Genomic DNA, 16,790 nt, shown 5'->3' with positions numbered 1-16,790 from the left:
ATTTGAGAGATAGACATTGCGAGGGAAAAAAAAGTTGTTTTATGGTTAAAAATAAAGATTTTGAAATGTCTTACAATTAGGAAAACATTCAGGTTGGGGTTAGTATTAGGATTAGACATTTAGAGGTTAGGTTTAGGAGTTAGGGTTGGCAATGTACACTTAACTGTACACCAATGTCACACACCGAAAATAGCCGATCTACAAGCTCACAACGCGTCACACTGATCTGCATTGGTGGACAGCATATACTCAAGTAAATACTTAAGAATTAAAAAGTACAAATTACTAAGTAAATTTTCTTTTGAAAATCAATGCATTAATGTGTTGATATTTTGAGGGGGAAAAAAATCTAACATTTTCAAACGTAGTGAAAAAAGCTGATCTACAAGCTCACAACGCCTCACACGAAATAGGACTCAAGTGGTCCATTCATAATGTATTTTGTACGTTTGGGTCCCAGGAGTCCCTTCCTAGAAATGTACTGGAGTCAAAAGTACAATATTTATATTTAAAATGTAGCTAAAGTCATCAGTTTGCAAAAAATACATAATACTTAATACTCAAGTAAATGTACTTAGTTACTGTGTACCGCTGTAGATCGAATATTTTCAGCTTTAGAGTTTGAGTTAAAAATGGAACAAAATAAAAAATATAAATAACATTAACCCATTTAGACCGGGAACTCATCCGTGTCATTTTTAGATTTCCTTGGCTAATCAAAAATAGCAGATATACAAGCTATGTTGCTATAATCAGTGGTTCTCAAGCCGTTTCTTGTCAAGGACCCCCAGAATTATATGTACAGTATTTGGCTGCGGACCCCCATCTGAAAATGTTTTGTTCCAGGGACCCCCCCCCCCAGAAGCACACACTTTCTGTGTGTGTGTGTGTGCACATGCATAAGTGCATAAGTGCGTGTGTGTGGTCCTGTTTAGCGAAATCACTCTGTATCATTTCAGCAGGTGTGTGTGTGTGTGTGTGTGTGTGTGTGTGTGTGTGTGTGTGTGTGTGTGTGTGTGTGTGTGTGTGTGTGTGTGTGTGTGTGTGTGTGTGTGTGTGTGTGTGTGTGTGTGCGTGCGTGCGTGCGTTTGTACAGTGTTCATTGTGTATCATGTACCTATACTGTACTTCCTACATCTGACACACACACTGAGGAGTCACGCCTAACCCTCCTCCTCTCTCTGACACAGAGACACTGAGGAGCCAGTGTACACCCCAAACCCAGCATAGAGGGGTTCAGTGAATGTGGTCTGGACGGTGTGCAGGTGTGTCAGTGTCAGTGTGTCAGAGGACATTCTGTAGAAGGACAGAGTGCCAGCAGGCCAGTCCACATACACTCCTACTCTGTTGGAGTCAGAGGGACAGACAGGGAGGACAGTGGGCTTATTATTGTGATACACAGTGTACCTGTTATAATCACCTTTACATACCAGACTCCAGGACTTGTCACTGTATCCAAACCCACTGTCATCACACTGTCTGTTGATTCCTCTGTATGTCACTGCTATCTTAACCCATCTACTCCACTCTACCTCCCAGTAACAGCGTCCAATCAGACTCTCTCTACACATCACCTGTTCATAGAGTTTAAATCTGTCTGGGTGATCAGGATACTTCTGATTCTCTTTCACACGTGTCGCCTTCCTGTTGTTCTCAGACAGAGAGAGGAAGCTGTATGCTGTGTTTGGATCCAGTGTGAGTTCACACACATCTGATGAGAGAACAAGATACAATACAACACCAGTTTACAAACAAATACAACTTAATAATAAATATAATTTGCTGAGAGGAGTTTTTCTGTTCCCAGGCTAGAATTTCAAGAAAACACACACACACACACACACACACACACACACACACACACACACACACACACACACACACACACACACAGATGCATTACACAGATGCGTTCCCCTCCCGGTCTTAATAGGTTAATAAAATCACCATCTTAAAATGTTGATGTCCTCACAAGTAGTAATATCTGAAATGATGCAGTGACACTGTACAGAAACACACACACACACACACACACACACACACACACACACACACACACACACACACACACACACACACACACACACACACACACACACACACACACACACACACACACACACACACACACACAAAACACCTGCTGAAATGATACAGAGTGAACACACTGTGAGCACACACGCACTCACACACTTACACAATACGCACACACCTGCTGAAATCATAAAGGATCACACACAAACACACAAACAAACATGTATGTACACACATCCATGTATGCATGCACACACACTGTGTTGATTCCTGTGTGTGTGTGTGTGTGTGTGTGTGTGTGTGTGTGTGTGTGTGTGTGTGTGTGTGTGTGTGTGTGTGTGTGTGTGTGTGTGTGTGTGTGTGTGTGTGTGTGTGTGTGTGTGTGTGTTATTCATTCATTTATATGTATTTATATGTTTTTATTGTATAGTACAGTAGAGAGACAGGAAACAGCCAGAGAGAGGAGTGACATGCAGCAAAGCAGCCACCAGGCTCGGGAATCAAACCGGAGACTCGCTGTCAGACATCAGAGCCAGTGGTGGACACAAGTATATACTCAGGTAAATACTCCAGTACTCAAAAGAAAAAATTACCAAGTTAAATGTTTTTGTTCATAACGATCACAACGCGTTCACACGTTGTGAGCTTGTAGATCTGCTATTTTCACTCTATTTGAAATAGGGTTTACAGTAAGTGGTTAAAGTCAAAAGTTCAATATTTATATCTGAAATGTAACAGAGTGAAAGTCATCAGCTTGCAAAAAACAAGTTGAGTCCTCACATGTTTTACTTAAGTAAAAGTATAAATACCGCAATGCAGAAATACCAAAAGTAAAAGTACAACGGTCCAAATGTATAAAGTGCGTACAAAAATCCTTCATGCGACACAGTGTGAGCTTGTAGATCGGCTATTTTCAAATAGCCAAAGTGGTTAATGTTTTTTTTCTAATAATAATCAAAATCTACAAAGTAACTAAACATTTCAGGTAATTGTAGTGGAGTAAAAATACAATATTTGCCTCTGAGATGTAGTGGAGTAGAACAGTGGTTCTCAACCTGTGGGTTGGGACCCCCAGGGGGGGATTGTGGGGATAATTTTCCCAGATGATTTGCTTAATGTGCAACATTGTTTTCTCACTCAACAGTAAACAAACAAACAAACATGCAGTATAACTGTATACAGGGTATCTGCACATGTATAAAGTGACAGTTTAACCCATTCAAACCGGGAACGCATCCGTGTAACCACTTTATTCATATTTTATACTTTGGTTATTCAAAAATAAAGGATATATACAAGTTCATAGCGCCGCACCGAGTGCCGCGCTATGAACTTGTAGATCCACTATTTTAGAAAAATATTTTTTAAAGGGATTTTTTGCTTCTGGGGGGTCCCTGGAACAAAATATTTTGAGATGGGGGTCCGCTGCCAAATACATCATTTTGGGGGTCCTTGACATGAAAAAGGTTTTAAGCACCACTGAGTAACAGTAGCAACATACGTTTTTTTCAGAAAACTGTTCAGATGACATTTGTAGAATCCCCAGATCAAAGATTGGAGTTACAAATGTTTGCTTTAAAAAATATATATATATATTCAAAGATTTGCAAAATAAATCACAAATAGCAGCTTTTACATAAATAGCAGATACTGTATACAAGCTCGTAGCGCGGCACTCGGTGCCGCGCTACGAGCTTCTAGATCTGCTATTTTTGAATAGCCAAAGAAATTTAAATATGACACAGATTCTTTCCCCGGTCTAAAAGGACTTTTAATACCTCTAAAATGAAGAGAAAAAAAAGACCATTAGGCTACTGCGTGAAAAGTAACCAACAAACTATACTATAAAAAACTCTACATTGCCAATTTACCGAAGAAAGATGCAAATATTGTGAAAATAGCAGATCTACAAACTCACAACGCCTCGCGTCGCGAAGCGTTGTGAGCCTTTCAATCTGCTATTTTCACAATATGTATCTGTTGGGGTGTGCCGATTTCACGAAACGATACGATATTGGGCTCACAACTTCGATACGATTTCGATACGATACGATACGCACTTTTTTATTATGAAAATATATGGGGGAGAAAAAAAAGCAAAAATGCAAACAAATAATTCTGTTTTTGCATTATTCAGACATGCAAACTTGTAGCTTTTCAGCTACAATAGCCGTTTTGAATTCAAATAGGGCAATAGTGTGACACCTGACCCGAAAAAAAACATGTTGTCACCCTTTTCACCTCGGGGCTGTTTGCATGCCTGATTATTAATATTGTGTAAAAAAAATTTTAATAATTCAAAACGATATTTTTTTCCCCCAAATAGTCTAGGACCTGGCTAAGCTATGTATGCACTTCATTTAGGAGAGAATATCTCAACTGTTCTTGGCTAATATGACCCCAGGGAACAACTTGAACTGTGGCTAATTCTCTATCCGGGACGAAATACCCGAAAATGACCTTTTAAAAATGACCATATCCGGTGCACTACTTCCAACATGGCTCTATCTGCTAAACCGTTGGAGCTACAGATTTACTGAGGTGCTCAAAATGTTCAGAATACTTATGTTTAGGGAAACATAGTGAAGTTAGTACAGTTAGTTAAGTTAGTAACATAGTAAAATTTCTAATTTGATATTTGACAGAACAGCTAAAAGAAACTGTAGAAAAGAAAATGTATTACAGTCCAGGGCCATAGGGATATTTTTGCGCAAATCAATCTAAGAGCACCACATTTGTCCCAGATTTAACCCAGGGCATGCTCTAATTATTTAGCAAGGGCGCCCGAGCCAGCAACCTTCAGGGTCATCATAGTGGCCAAATCCAATATGTCCGCCACCTGACAACATATTTGGCTATAACGTTTGAACCACATTTTGAGCTATGAATGCAAACTTGGTGTCTAAATCATGTTTTTTGACAATTAGAAACATGTTTGAATGCTTATCTTTATGATTTAATCCATCTAGAGGACACTAATTTGATTATCACAAATATGGCCACTATGTTATGAAACAACCAATCTATCTTACGATGTAATTGTATTGAAACAAGAATGATTTAATAGTAGAACTAATTCCTATGATGATAGGCCTACAGCTACAGCTAATACAGTATGTTCAACAATGCTCAGCATAAAATGTAATACTATATAGTATTACTATTCTATACACCATTGACTAGTATGATATCATACAGTACTATAGTCAAAGGTGTATAGAATTGTTTACAATATGTTTATATCACATTATGGTCTTGGTGTTACAACAGCAACAGCTTTACTGGCAAGATAGGTCCAGTAAGGTTCACACTAGTCATGGAGTCCCAGTACCAGCCCAATTTGAAATCTGGGATATTTTGTTGGACGGAGGTTGTCTGATTCCAATAGGAGCTGGTCTGCAGCAGTTTTTACATGCTGAATCAGTGCAGCTTGGGTGGGAGGAATGTTCTTGAGGGACTGAGAAAAGCCACTGTCAGGATTCATCTACTCTGCTGTGGCCACCACATGGAAAGTCGATCTTTTCAGGCCCCATATTGGATTTGGCCACAATGATGACCCAGAGCGTTATTGGCTCAGGTACCCTTGCTAAATCATCATCCTGCACCTCTAATTGGCGGCCACACTCATGGAGTGTACAGAGTGTATGGGGAGTGTATGGGGCCAGTCTCCAAGCAGACCCATGGCCCAACTAACTCCACATTTTCCCCCAAAATTCCTCAATATTCTGCCTGTAACACCAGCTGCTTCCCATACCGTTACTGTACTTGCAGGATGTACAATCAATAACAAACGCATTATGCCCCAATACTTATGCAAATCACTTCGCCAGCTCGCAATTTACTTCCGGAGGGTTCTTTTAACAGCCAATCATCATCATCTGCCACAAAACCTCAGCACCTTCGTTCCCCTGCAGAGCACACAGAAACAAGCGCTGCCTTGGTCGATGCAGCTCACCCCCTCCCCCCCCTCAGATCTACAAGCTAACAACGCTTCGCGCGTCGACACGCTGTTGCCTTGTAGATCAGATGTACTGCCAGCAGCCCCTCCCCCTGCAGAGCACACAGGCCATCTACACAGCGCAGCGGTCACAACCGCGAGCGAGTGAGGGAGAGAAAGCCATGTGTGTGTGTGTGTGTGTGTGTGTGTGTGTGTGTGTGTGTGTGTGTGTGTGTGTGTGTGTGTGTGTGTCGCGCGTCGCAAAAACACAGCGGCCATTTTGACCAGCTTGAACAGGGTCACACTTTTCTGTATAACACCCTCCACCGAAACATCGAATTCATTCTAACACATATCCGTTGGTAGGTCAGTATGTCCACAACGCGTCGCAAAAACACACAAACAGTGGCCATTTTGACCAGATTGTACAGGGTCACATATTCCTGCATAACACCCTCCGCAGAAACCACGCACGGCCTTTTTGCCGTGTAGTTGAAGCACAAGGGGGGGGGGGGGGCGGGGGGAGAGAGTCAGTGCACTGAAGTCAAGGCACAGACTACTGTGCTGTTGACGGACAACGGAAAGGAAACATTCAGTCTAAATGTCCACTTTGTTAATTCACAACTACTGTGCCACTGAAGTCAAGGCACAGACTACTGTGCTGTTGACGGACAACGGAAAGGAAACATTCAGTCTAAATGTCCACTTTGTTAATTCACAACTACTGTGCCAGATAATCACCAAGACAGTCCAAAAAACAACAAAACAGTCATTCAGTCCCACTTCACTGTAGCCTATAGTAGCCTAACTAGCCTTTACAAACATTATATTTGTATTAGGCTGTCCTGACACTTTATAATATTTAGAGAAATTTAACGTTTCAAATACAAAAGCAGTGGTAGTAGTTGCACATTACTGGACATTTACACTGATTTTGCTACACACATAAGAACCCAGCTCTAATGAAAACATGTACAAACGCCTATAAGTCAGACCAGGTTGCCACATTGCGCGAGACAACTACGCCACCAGCTCTATGAAAACAAAAAAAATAGCCCTCCCACATCCATCGGATCGTGTGTGTGTGTGTGTGTGTGTGTGTGTGTGTGTGTGTGTGTGTGTCATCGTCGCAATAAAGCATACAGTATTTACACAATACTACCTACATAGGAAAATAAAGTCTCTTCTTCACCAGATGCAATTTAAACACTGTGATGCCTGCTCAGAGTCATATTGTGTCTAACATACACATCTCCTCTCTCATCTCAGCTGTACCTGGGCCCTAGGTGTATTCCAACCAACCAGAGTGCAGTGGCCATCACTCCAAATGTTGTGACGTCAGGGCTCTCAATACTGCACATTGGGGGAGGAGGAGGGGTGCAGGGCGGGCGCACAGATCGCTGTGTGGGCGCGGGCGATAGAGCTTCGGCCGCGCGCAGCTCTAGACTGATTCACACAAAATTATTCCTATAGCCCTGGACTGTAATATGTTGGCAGTTTCTTTAGCGTTTTTTGGCTGTTCTGTCATAAAATATCAAATTAGAAATATTACACTTTACTATGTTTCCCTAAACATAAGTATTATGAACATTTTGAGCACCTCAGTAAATCTGTAGCTCCAACGGTTTAGCAGATAGAGCCATGTTGGAAGTAGTGCACCGGTTATGGTCATTTTAAAAAGGGCGTGGTCATTTTCGGGTATTTCGTCCCGGATAGAGAATTAGTCACAGTTCCTAAGTTGTTCCCTGGGGTCATATTAGCCAAGAACAGTTGAGATATTCTCTCCTAAATTAAGTGCATACATATCTTAGCCAGGTCCTAGACTAAAAACGATATCGTCACGAAAACGTATCGCGATATATCGCGGGACGATATATCGGCATACCCCAGGTATCTGTGGAACAGAGATAAACAAAATGTAATGCCTCAACTCCTACAACTCCAAGACAAGTGCTTGTCAGGGTGGGGGGTCCCCAATATGATTATTTTGGGGGGTCGAGGCCTTAAATTGTTGAGAACCACTGGAGTAGAAGTAAAAGTAAAAATACCTCAGATATGTACTCAAGTACAGTACTCATGTAAATATGCTTTACCACTCTTTACCACTACCTATGTGGTACACGTCCTTATCACTTGGATATCGGCACCCCCAAAAAATAAAAAATAAAATAACTATAATGTGGGTGTTTAGGACGTGTACCACATGGGATCTAATGCCTGACAGCAAAACTCTGGTTTGATTCCCAAGCCGGCCGGACCATTTACCAGTTTTACTTAAAGGACGACTTCACCCATTTTCAACCTATCTTCATATAATAGATCCTCACTAATGGTGCTGATACAATTGTGTAATTTTTATCTACTCAGTCTGTGTCCCATAGGAGGGCTGTGGACACTTCAGAAACCCGTGTACCAGTGACATCATCGTTAGGAAGGTTTATTTTTTTCTTCAATATTTCAAATGTTTTATTTTGATTTGTATTAACCTGAGAACAATGGCTTCCATTATAACATGCTAACTTTCCAGGAATAGAAAGCCTGTAGTTTCTATTAGCTTGGATTCCCCATTGATGATGTCACAGGTAGACGGGTGTCTGAACTGTCCACAGCCCTCCTCTGAGACAAAGAGTGAGTAGACAGAAATGGTGCCATCTTATAATGAGCATTAGTGAGGACCAGTTATATGAAGATATGTTGAAAATGGGTGAAGTCGTCCTTTAAGTAAAAGTATTAATAAGCTACTGCCAGATAAAACATACTCTGTTCCAAGCAAAAGGTCTACATTAAAGGTTTTACTTGAGTACAAGTACAAAAGTATTGGCATCAAAATATACTTACAGTACCAGGTCAAATTTTGTGTTTTTCTATTGACAAACTTTTTCAAAAATAGCCGATCTACCGAGCTGTTAGATTTTTTTTTGATGAAAAGTAGGTTGTAGCTTGTTGTCTATATTAGTTCTACTATGGTAGGAAATATGTTTTGTTTGTGTTTTGTATGGGTGCATCAATGGGAGACTGCATGTCAAGCAATTCAATGTGTCATGTTCTGTGGAAGAAAGTAAAATCCTCGCATCTCCCTCGTTATATTTAAGTGGGAGTAGCTAATGTGAAATCAGACTATTACCTTAATGTGTGAACGCATCTGAAAAAGATATTGGCCCTCATTTATCAACGCGGCGCAGACCAAATAATGGGCGTACGGCGAGATCACCGCAACTTTCGGCATTTATCAATATATCCTGACGTTGGATTCATCCTACCGTACGCTGAGATCTCACGTCTGGTCGATAGCAGTTGTTGACTTTGGCTGCGCCCGTTCTAGACCTGCGGAGCAGCATTGTCTGACTGTCTGACAGGCATCTGGACACATAATCCACTCCAAAATGTATATCATTATCTACACTAATATATAATCCCTGTGAAAATATAACATTTTATAAAGTAATTGAAACAAACTGCTTTAACAGTCATTCGGTTAAGCTTGCAGATCTGGCTGCATTGGCTATTTGAAAATAGCAGATCTACAAGCTCACAACAGGTACCATCCCGACGCGTTGTGAGCTTGCAGAGCTGCTATTTTCAAAATATACGAGCGCTTCTGCGAGAGCATTTTCGGGAGCCCCGACCATCTTTTCATGGACAGTGAGGTCTACAAACTTACAGTAGCTTGTCCTATGTTATGGAGTTATGTCATAGAGAGTTATGTAGGCTACACAACCTGGCTGGGTTAAGGATATAAACCCGACGATCAAATCTCTTATTAACGTGGGGGAACATAGGACCCGGGGAACATAGGACCCGGGGAACATAGGTACGGTCCCCACGGGATCACTGCCGCCCGTCCGAGTCTCACGGGGAATATCCTACATGACTGCTCGGTATGGGTTAAATAAATTAATATACAAACCCCATTCATGGCGATGTGATTGGTATCATAATGCCTGACGTTTCTTCCAGTTAAGAGGGAGTTTTTCGTTGCCACTGTCGCAAAATTGCTTGCTCAGGGTGGGATGTCGGGTCTCTTCTCTACATGTAAAGTGTCTTGAGACAACTTGTTGTGATTTGACACTTTAATAAAATTGAATTGAATTGAATTGAATAATATGTCATTCATGTAGGCTACAAGCCGTGACAAAGATTGTACCGCTACGGATTACATGAAAGACACAGTTGGGCGTGTGTGTGTATGTCTGCAGGGGAACGACCTTCCCCTGCAGATTAGGCAAGCCCCTTCTCTGGCCATTTTTAAAACCTCTCTTAAAACGCACTTTTATTCTTTGGCTTTTAACATAGCATGAGACCTCTGACCCTGTGCTGCCCCCCCCCCTCAGTTTTTCTTGTTTTGTGTGTTGTCATTGTATACTGTGTTTTTAGCTACTGTTTTACTTATTACCTATGCACTGTACAGCACTTTGTGGCAGCTGTGGTTGTTTGAAATGTGCTCTATAAATAAAGTTGAGTTGAGTTGAGTTGAGATGTGTGTGTGAGAGAGAGAGAGGCGTGTGCGTGTGTGTGTGTGACTTGACAGGCAGCGAGGCGAGGCGAGCCGGCGAAACTCCAATGCTTTATTTGGTTGTATTCTGGCGTTTCGAGAATATTTAAGGGCGTGTTATTTAAATGACGCTCGGTTTCAGCCGTGACATGTATCAAGGCTCCGACCCAATGTACACTAGGATTGGATGTGTAGGATTCGTTGATAAATGTGACTTCGACGTTGGTGTATGGCCGAATATATGGAAAAATATAAGCCGGTTTATACGCTCCGTTGATAAATGAGGGCCATTCTCTTGTTGCCTGCTACATGTATGAAAGGCCGACCTGATACCCGGGACATTTTCCAGTGTTCAAATGATAAAGCAGTCAGGACATGTATAAACATGAGCTAAGTGTGTAAAACGGGAACATGCACCGCACAGTGCATGAATAGACAAGCACGGGCATGGAGCTCGCCGAAGCGTCATTCACTGCTAGTTTCTGCAAAGCCACGCCCATTCAGACAAAGGCTCAAACAAAGATCTCACGTCACCAGTGGCGTTTGGTGGATTCTAACGGTGACCGGGCCAGAAACGGGCCAGAACCGGGGGGGGGGGGGGGGGTTCGTGCAACAACGGCTGATAAGTCTATTGAGAATTACGGAGCCATTCCGGGTGGAAAACGGAACGCTCGTCCAAAACACACTGCCCCATTTTTTTTCGCGGACCGAGGCCGCCAGTTTAGACCTGGGGCGATGGTACTTTTTACTTTACTTGAGTATGTCCATGTTTTAATGCTTCATCCATCTACTCCACTATAGCAATGATTCTACGTTTTACTCCTCAACAATTATTTGGAAACTTTATTTGCAATTGACTTTGTAGATTTATATTATTTATACAAAACATAGATTAACTATTGAAGCACTACTTTATACTTTGTATAATCAAACATAGCTGATCTACAAGGTCACAATGTATCATGACAGAATGCGTTGTGAGCTTGTATATCTGCCAGAGAGATTTGCCAGTTTTTTGCTAAAAAGTTGTAGATGAAAACAATGAACACCCTTAATAATTATAACCCTTAGCACTAATGTTAGGGTCAAGGTTATGTATAGGGTGAAACGTGACCATCAACCTCTTGGTGAAACTGCTTCATTAGTCTTAATTAGTCTTAATTAGTCTTAATGAGTCTTAATTAGTCTTAATTAGTCTTAGCTCATTTCACATCTGACAGACCATGCAGGGATATGTGTCGATTTATATCTTAACTATTGTAGAATGTATTTGTTGATTTATATCTTAACTATTGTAGAATGTATTTGTTGATTTATATCCTAACTATTGTAGACTATTATATGATCTATTCATGCATAATGTGAACTTGCCCAGTGAGCCAGAGTCGGCTATTAGACCTCCGTCTAAAACCGGGTTATAACTGGTCTAAAAGTGAAAGTTTTTTCAACGTCTAGGCTTAGCCAGTTGTTTTTTATGCGTCTATATATAGACGTCTATGTTATAGACGTCTATGTTATAGACGTCTATAATATAGACGTCTATAATATAGACTGTCTATATATAGACGCACACACACAGGCTGCCTCAGCACAAGTGCGCGTGAAGTACGCATTTGTGCGTGCGTGCGCGCACACACACACACACACACACACACACACACACACACACACACACACACACACACACACACACACACACACACACACACACACACACACACACACACACACACACACACACACACACACACACACACACACACACGCACTAAAGACATATCTACAATTTGAGTAAAAGTACTTTAAGTACTTATAAGTAACTAAAGTGACTAAAAAGGTAACTAAAGTGGGTAAAAAGTAATCAAAGTCGGTAAACATACTCAAAAGTAAATACATTGAGGAAAAATACTAATCACAAAGATGCAACCAGTTACACTAATTAATTAAACACTAACAGGAGACAACACATGTGCAACTTAACCCATTAAGGCCTGAGGTGCCGATTATACAAAATGTCTTCTAAATCCTAACAGTTTTCTGAAAAACTTGTGTTTCTACATCAGTGGTGCTCAAACTTTTTCATGTCAAGGACCCCCAAAATTATGTGTATTTGGCCGCGGACCCCCATCTTAAAATATTTTGTTTCAGGGACCCCCAGAAGTAAAGATATGCAATAAATATATTCGAGAATTTGCACATATTTTCACAATTTTTCAAAAATAGCAGATCTACAAGCTTGTAGCGCGGAACTGTGTGCCGCACTATGAGCTTGTAGATCTGCTATTTTTGAATAGCCAAAGTGTATATATATATTTTTTGCTCAAATCCAAAAATGACACAGATGCGTTCCAGGTCTTACCACAGGTCACACCTGCTGAAATCATAAAGGATCACACACAAACGCACAAACACGTATGTACACACATCATGTATGATGCACACACTGTGTTGATTCCTGTGTATGTGTGTGTGTGTGTGTGTGTGTGTTATTTATTCATTTATATATATATTTATATTTTTTTATTGTATAGTATAGTAGAGAGACAGGAAACAGCCAGAGAGTAGAGGAGTGACATGCAGCAAAGCAGCCACCAGGCTCGGGAATCAAACCGGACACTCGCTGTCATACATCAGAGCCAGAGGTGGACACAAGTACTCAAAAGAACAAATTACCAAGTAACATTTTTTTTTCATATCGATGTGTGCTGTTTTGAATTATTAAAATAGTGAAAATAGCAGATCTACAAGCTCACAATTTTTCACATTGTTTTCTCACTCAACAGTAAACAAACAAACAAACATGCAGTATAACTGTATACAGGGTATCTGCACATTTATAAAGTGACAGTTTAACCCATTCAAACCGGGAACGCATCCGTGTAACCACTTTATCCATATTTTATACTTTACTTTGGCTATTTGAAAATAGCAGATATAAAAGTTCACAGCGCGGCACCGACTGCCGCGCTGTGAACTTGTAGATCCGCTATTTTAGAAAAATGATTTTTAAAGGGAATTATTTTTACTCAAATCTTTGCATCTGGAATCTGGGGGGTCCCCGGAACAAAATATTTTTAGGTGGGCCAAATACATATCATTTTGGGGGTCCTTGACATGACATTTTTTTTAAACACCACTTAGTAACAGTAGCAACATACGTTTGTTTCAGAAAACTGTTAGGATTTAGAAGGCATTTGTAGAATCCCCAGATCAAAGATTGGAGATACAAATGTTTGCTTTAAAAATAAATATATATATATATTCAAAGATTTGCACACATTTTCACGATTTAAAAACAATTGCAGATCTACAAGCTCGTAGCGCGGCACTTGGTGCCGCGCTACGAGCTTGTAGATCTGCTATTTTTGAATAGCCAAAGAAATCAAAAAATGACACAGATTCTTTCCCCGGTCTAAATGGGTTAAGGACTTTTAATACCTCTAAAATGAAGAGGTAAAAAAAGAAAAAAGACCATTTGGCTACTGCGTGAAAAGTAACCAACAAACTATGCTATAAAAAACTCCACATTGCCAATTTACTGAAGAAAGAGGCAAATATTATGAAAATAGCAGATCTTCAAGCTCATAACACTCTCAACTCCTACAACTCCAAGAAAAGTGCTTGTCAGGGTGGGGGGTCCCCAATATGATTATTTTGGGGGGTCACGTCCTTAAAATGTTGAGAACCACTGGAGTAGAAGTGAAAGTATTGAAAATTGGAAATACTCCACTAAAGTAAAAATACCTCAGATATGTACTCAAGTACAGTAGGCCTACTCATGTAAATGTACTTAGTTACTCTTCACCACTACCTGTGGTACGCACCCTTATCACTTGGATATCGGCACCCCAAAAAAACAAACAAACAAACAAAAATAACTATAATGTGGGTGTTTAGGACGTGTACCACATGGGCTCTAATGCCTGACAGCAAATCTCTGGTTTGATTCCCAGGCCGGCCGGACCATTTACCAGTTTTACTTAAGTAAAAGTAGCAATAAGCTAGAAGATAAAACAAACTCTGTTCCAAGCAAAAGGTCTACATTAAAGGTTTTACTTGAGTAAAAGTACAAAAGTATTGGCATCAAAATATACTTATAGTACCGAAGTATTTTTTTTTGTTTTTCTAAATTTGACAGACTATTTAAAAAATAGCCGATCTACAAGCTCACAACGCGATGCGTTATGAGCTTGTAGATCGGCTATTTTCAAATAACGGAAGTATACATTAAGTTTTTAGTATTTCACCCCCAAAATGACCACCTCCTATCAATTAAATTAATTAAATAGGGGGCCAAGCTTAAAGCGGCACTATGTAACTCAGGGCGGTTTCTCACTGGATCCGTTTGAATCGAAGCGTTCCCGAGTACGCTTGGCTGGCCAGCATTCACACTGCCCAAGATCCAATCGCACCAAAGAACACTTGCATGTATACCCCCGATCCTATAGGTGGCGGCATGCACATAGTGTTTCTTCTGTGGACACAGACGTCATCAACTATGCGACAATGTTTGTGGTCGTCACGCAGAAATATAGGGTTGCGGCTGGAGAGCTATGCTGGGGAGGGGAGGCGATCTATGTAAGTGCACGGTCTTTGGGGAGCCTCGCCCCGAAGCGGGGAGAACGCACTGAGCGCTCAACACAGTGAGCGCACAGAAGTCAAGCCACAGACTTCTGTGTTGTTGACGGACAACGGATGTACGCTTATGAGAAACAACACAAATAAAACCTGGTGAAACACTTGTGTGCATTAGCGCAAGATGAGGATACAGGAAACATTCAGTCTAAATGTCCAATTTGCTAACCTTCACAACTACTAATACTTTTGTATTTGAAACTTTACATTTCTCTAAATATTATAAAATTTCACGACAGCTTAAGTACAAAAATATATCATTTATGAAAAGGCAACTATAGTAGCCTATACAGTGAAGTCCGACTGAATGACTGAAACCTTGTATTGTGAATTGTACTTCCATGTACTGTTTCTCATGTCTCATGTCTAAATAAAGTACATCAATCCAACGTCTTTTCTTTTTTGACTCTCTTGGTGTGGGGATTATCTGGCACATGTATGTATCTGTTATGAAAGAGAAATTGCATCATGAGTGAAACGGCTATAGTCCTTGGGAAACTATAAACCTACGTAGGCCTACATCTAAATGAGTTACCATATTTACTTACAAATTTCAAATTACAAAGCCTTATAAGCTATATATTTCTGGGATGCATAGTAGCTGAAACTCCACAAGATACCCACAAGATATACTATATGCGCTGCTCGCGCACCTGAAATGCGCGATGGAGACCCGCCAATGTTTCATGACTGATAGACATGAAAGAAGGCCCTTCACAGCTAATAGAGAATTTTAAATTTTAAGAATCGGTTCAGAATTGAATGAGTAAAATTGTTAGAAATAAGGCTCCCATAATATAAGTTGATTATTATTTCAATTGTTATGTTCCACCTTAAGAGTAATATGCACCAGCCCACCTTAAGGGTAGGATCATGGATGGTGACATCCTTGCATTGCATTGTGCGCAATGCATTCTGGGGCGTTTTCATTCATTCAGTAGCACCGGCTAGAAGAGCAGTGTTTTTGTTGGCTGTTTTTGTCGAGTTTATATACCGTCACCTATTCCAAATAGCGGGCCACTTCCGTCTAATGGTACGCTTGCTTTCACATTGCAGCGTACCGTACCCGAAAACGCATGATCCGGATCCGAAACTGCCTCCGGAGGTGGTTTCGGGAACGGAACGGTTAACCGTTTCGCGGGTCGATTCGCTACATTCACACTAGCCAAGCGGTCTGGAGTGCGCACCCGGGACCTGAGTGTGAAACGGCTATCAAAAAAACAACTATATAGCATATTATGTCCCACAAAATTATAAAGTTCAATTTGTAAGCAATAACAAACACCCTTCCACAACTTTATAGACTCAGGGGGGTCCCTACTAGGGGCTTGTATGTATTACCATGTATAGGGGAGACAATGAGGCTCATCCAGGCATTAGAGCTCTAGTGTCACACAGGTAGGAACGTCAAACACGTAAGAGAACATTCTCTTTATCGATCGTTTCACCTGGGGACCACCCGCCCCTTACATACTGCATCAGTCACACACACTGTTGTGTGCTGCAGGACCTACAAGCTCACAACGTGTCACGCTGCAATGTGTTGTTAGCTTGTAGATATGCTAATAATTCTAGCTCCGCCCCTACCTGCTTGCGATTAGCTGAATTCACTCAGGAAGGCGACGCCCCTTCCTACCAAAAAGGTAGAAGTCACACCAAGGCGGAACTGCCAGTCAAAGCGACGACTGGCCA

At 41.0% G+C, this 16,790-nt stretch overlaps 2 protein-coding genes across 2 annotated transcripts in view; both read right to left on the bottom strand.

Moving 5' to 3' along the window:
* The window catches only part of LOC308080987 (von Willebrand factor D and EGF domain-containing protein-like), a gene marked incomplete at both ends in the record, with an annotated part of 406,904 nt that overhangs the window by 133,578 nt on the left and 256,536 nt on the right, over positions 1-16,790 (bottom strand).
* The window catches only part of LOC308080989 (NACHT, LRR and PYD domains-containing protein 3-like), a 158,865-nt gene continuing 143,138 nt past the window's right edge, over positions 1,064-16,790 (bottom strand). The window contains exon 8 of the mRNA XM_080457392.1: positions 1,064-1,711. Within this exon, the coding sequence (XP_080313518.1) occupies positions 1,164-1,711 (548 nt within the window). The 3' untranslated portion in view covers positions 1,064-1,163. The remainder of the gene's footprint in view (positions 1,712-16,790) is intronic.

This window comes from Gymnoscopelus braueri (assembly GCF_963280865.1).
Source record: "Gymnoscopelus braueri genome assembly, contig: SUPER_24_unloc_2, whole genome shotgun sequence".
Lineage (NCBI taxonomy): Eukaryota > Metazoa > Chordata > Actinopteri > Myctophiformes > Myctophidae > Gymnoscopelus > Gymnoscopelus braueri.
The sequence above is the reverse complement of the archived record's forward strand: the minus strand, read 5'-3'. Positions and strand labels throughout refer to the sequence as shown.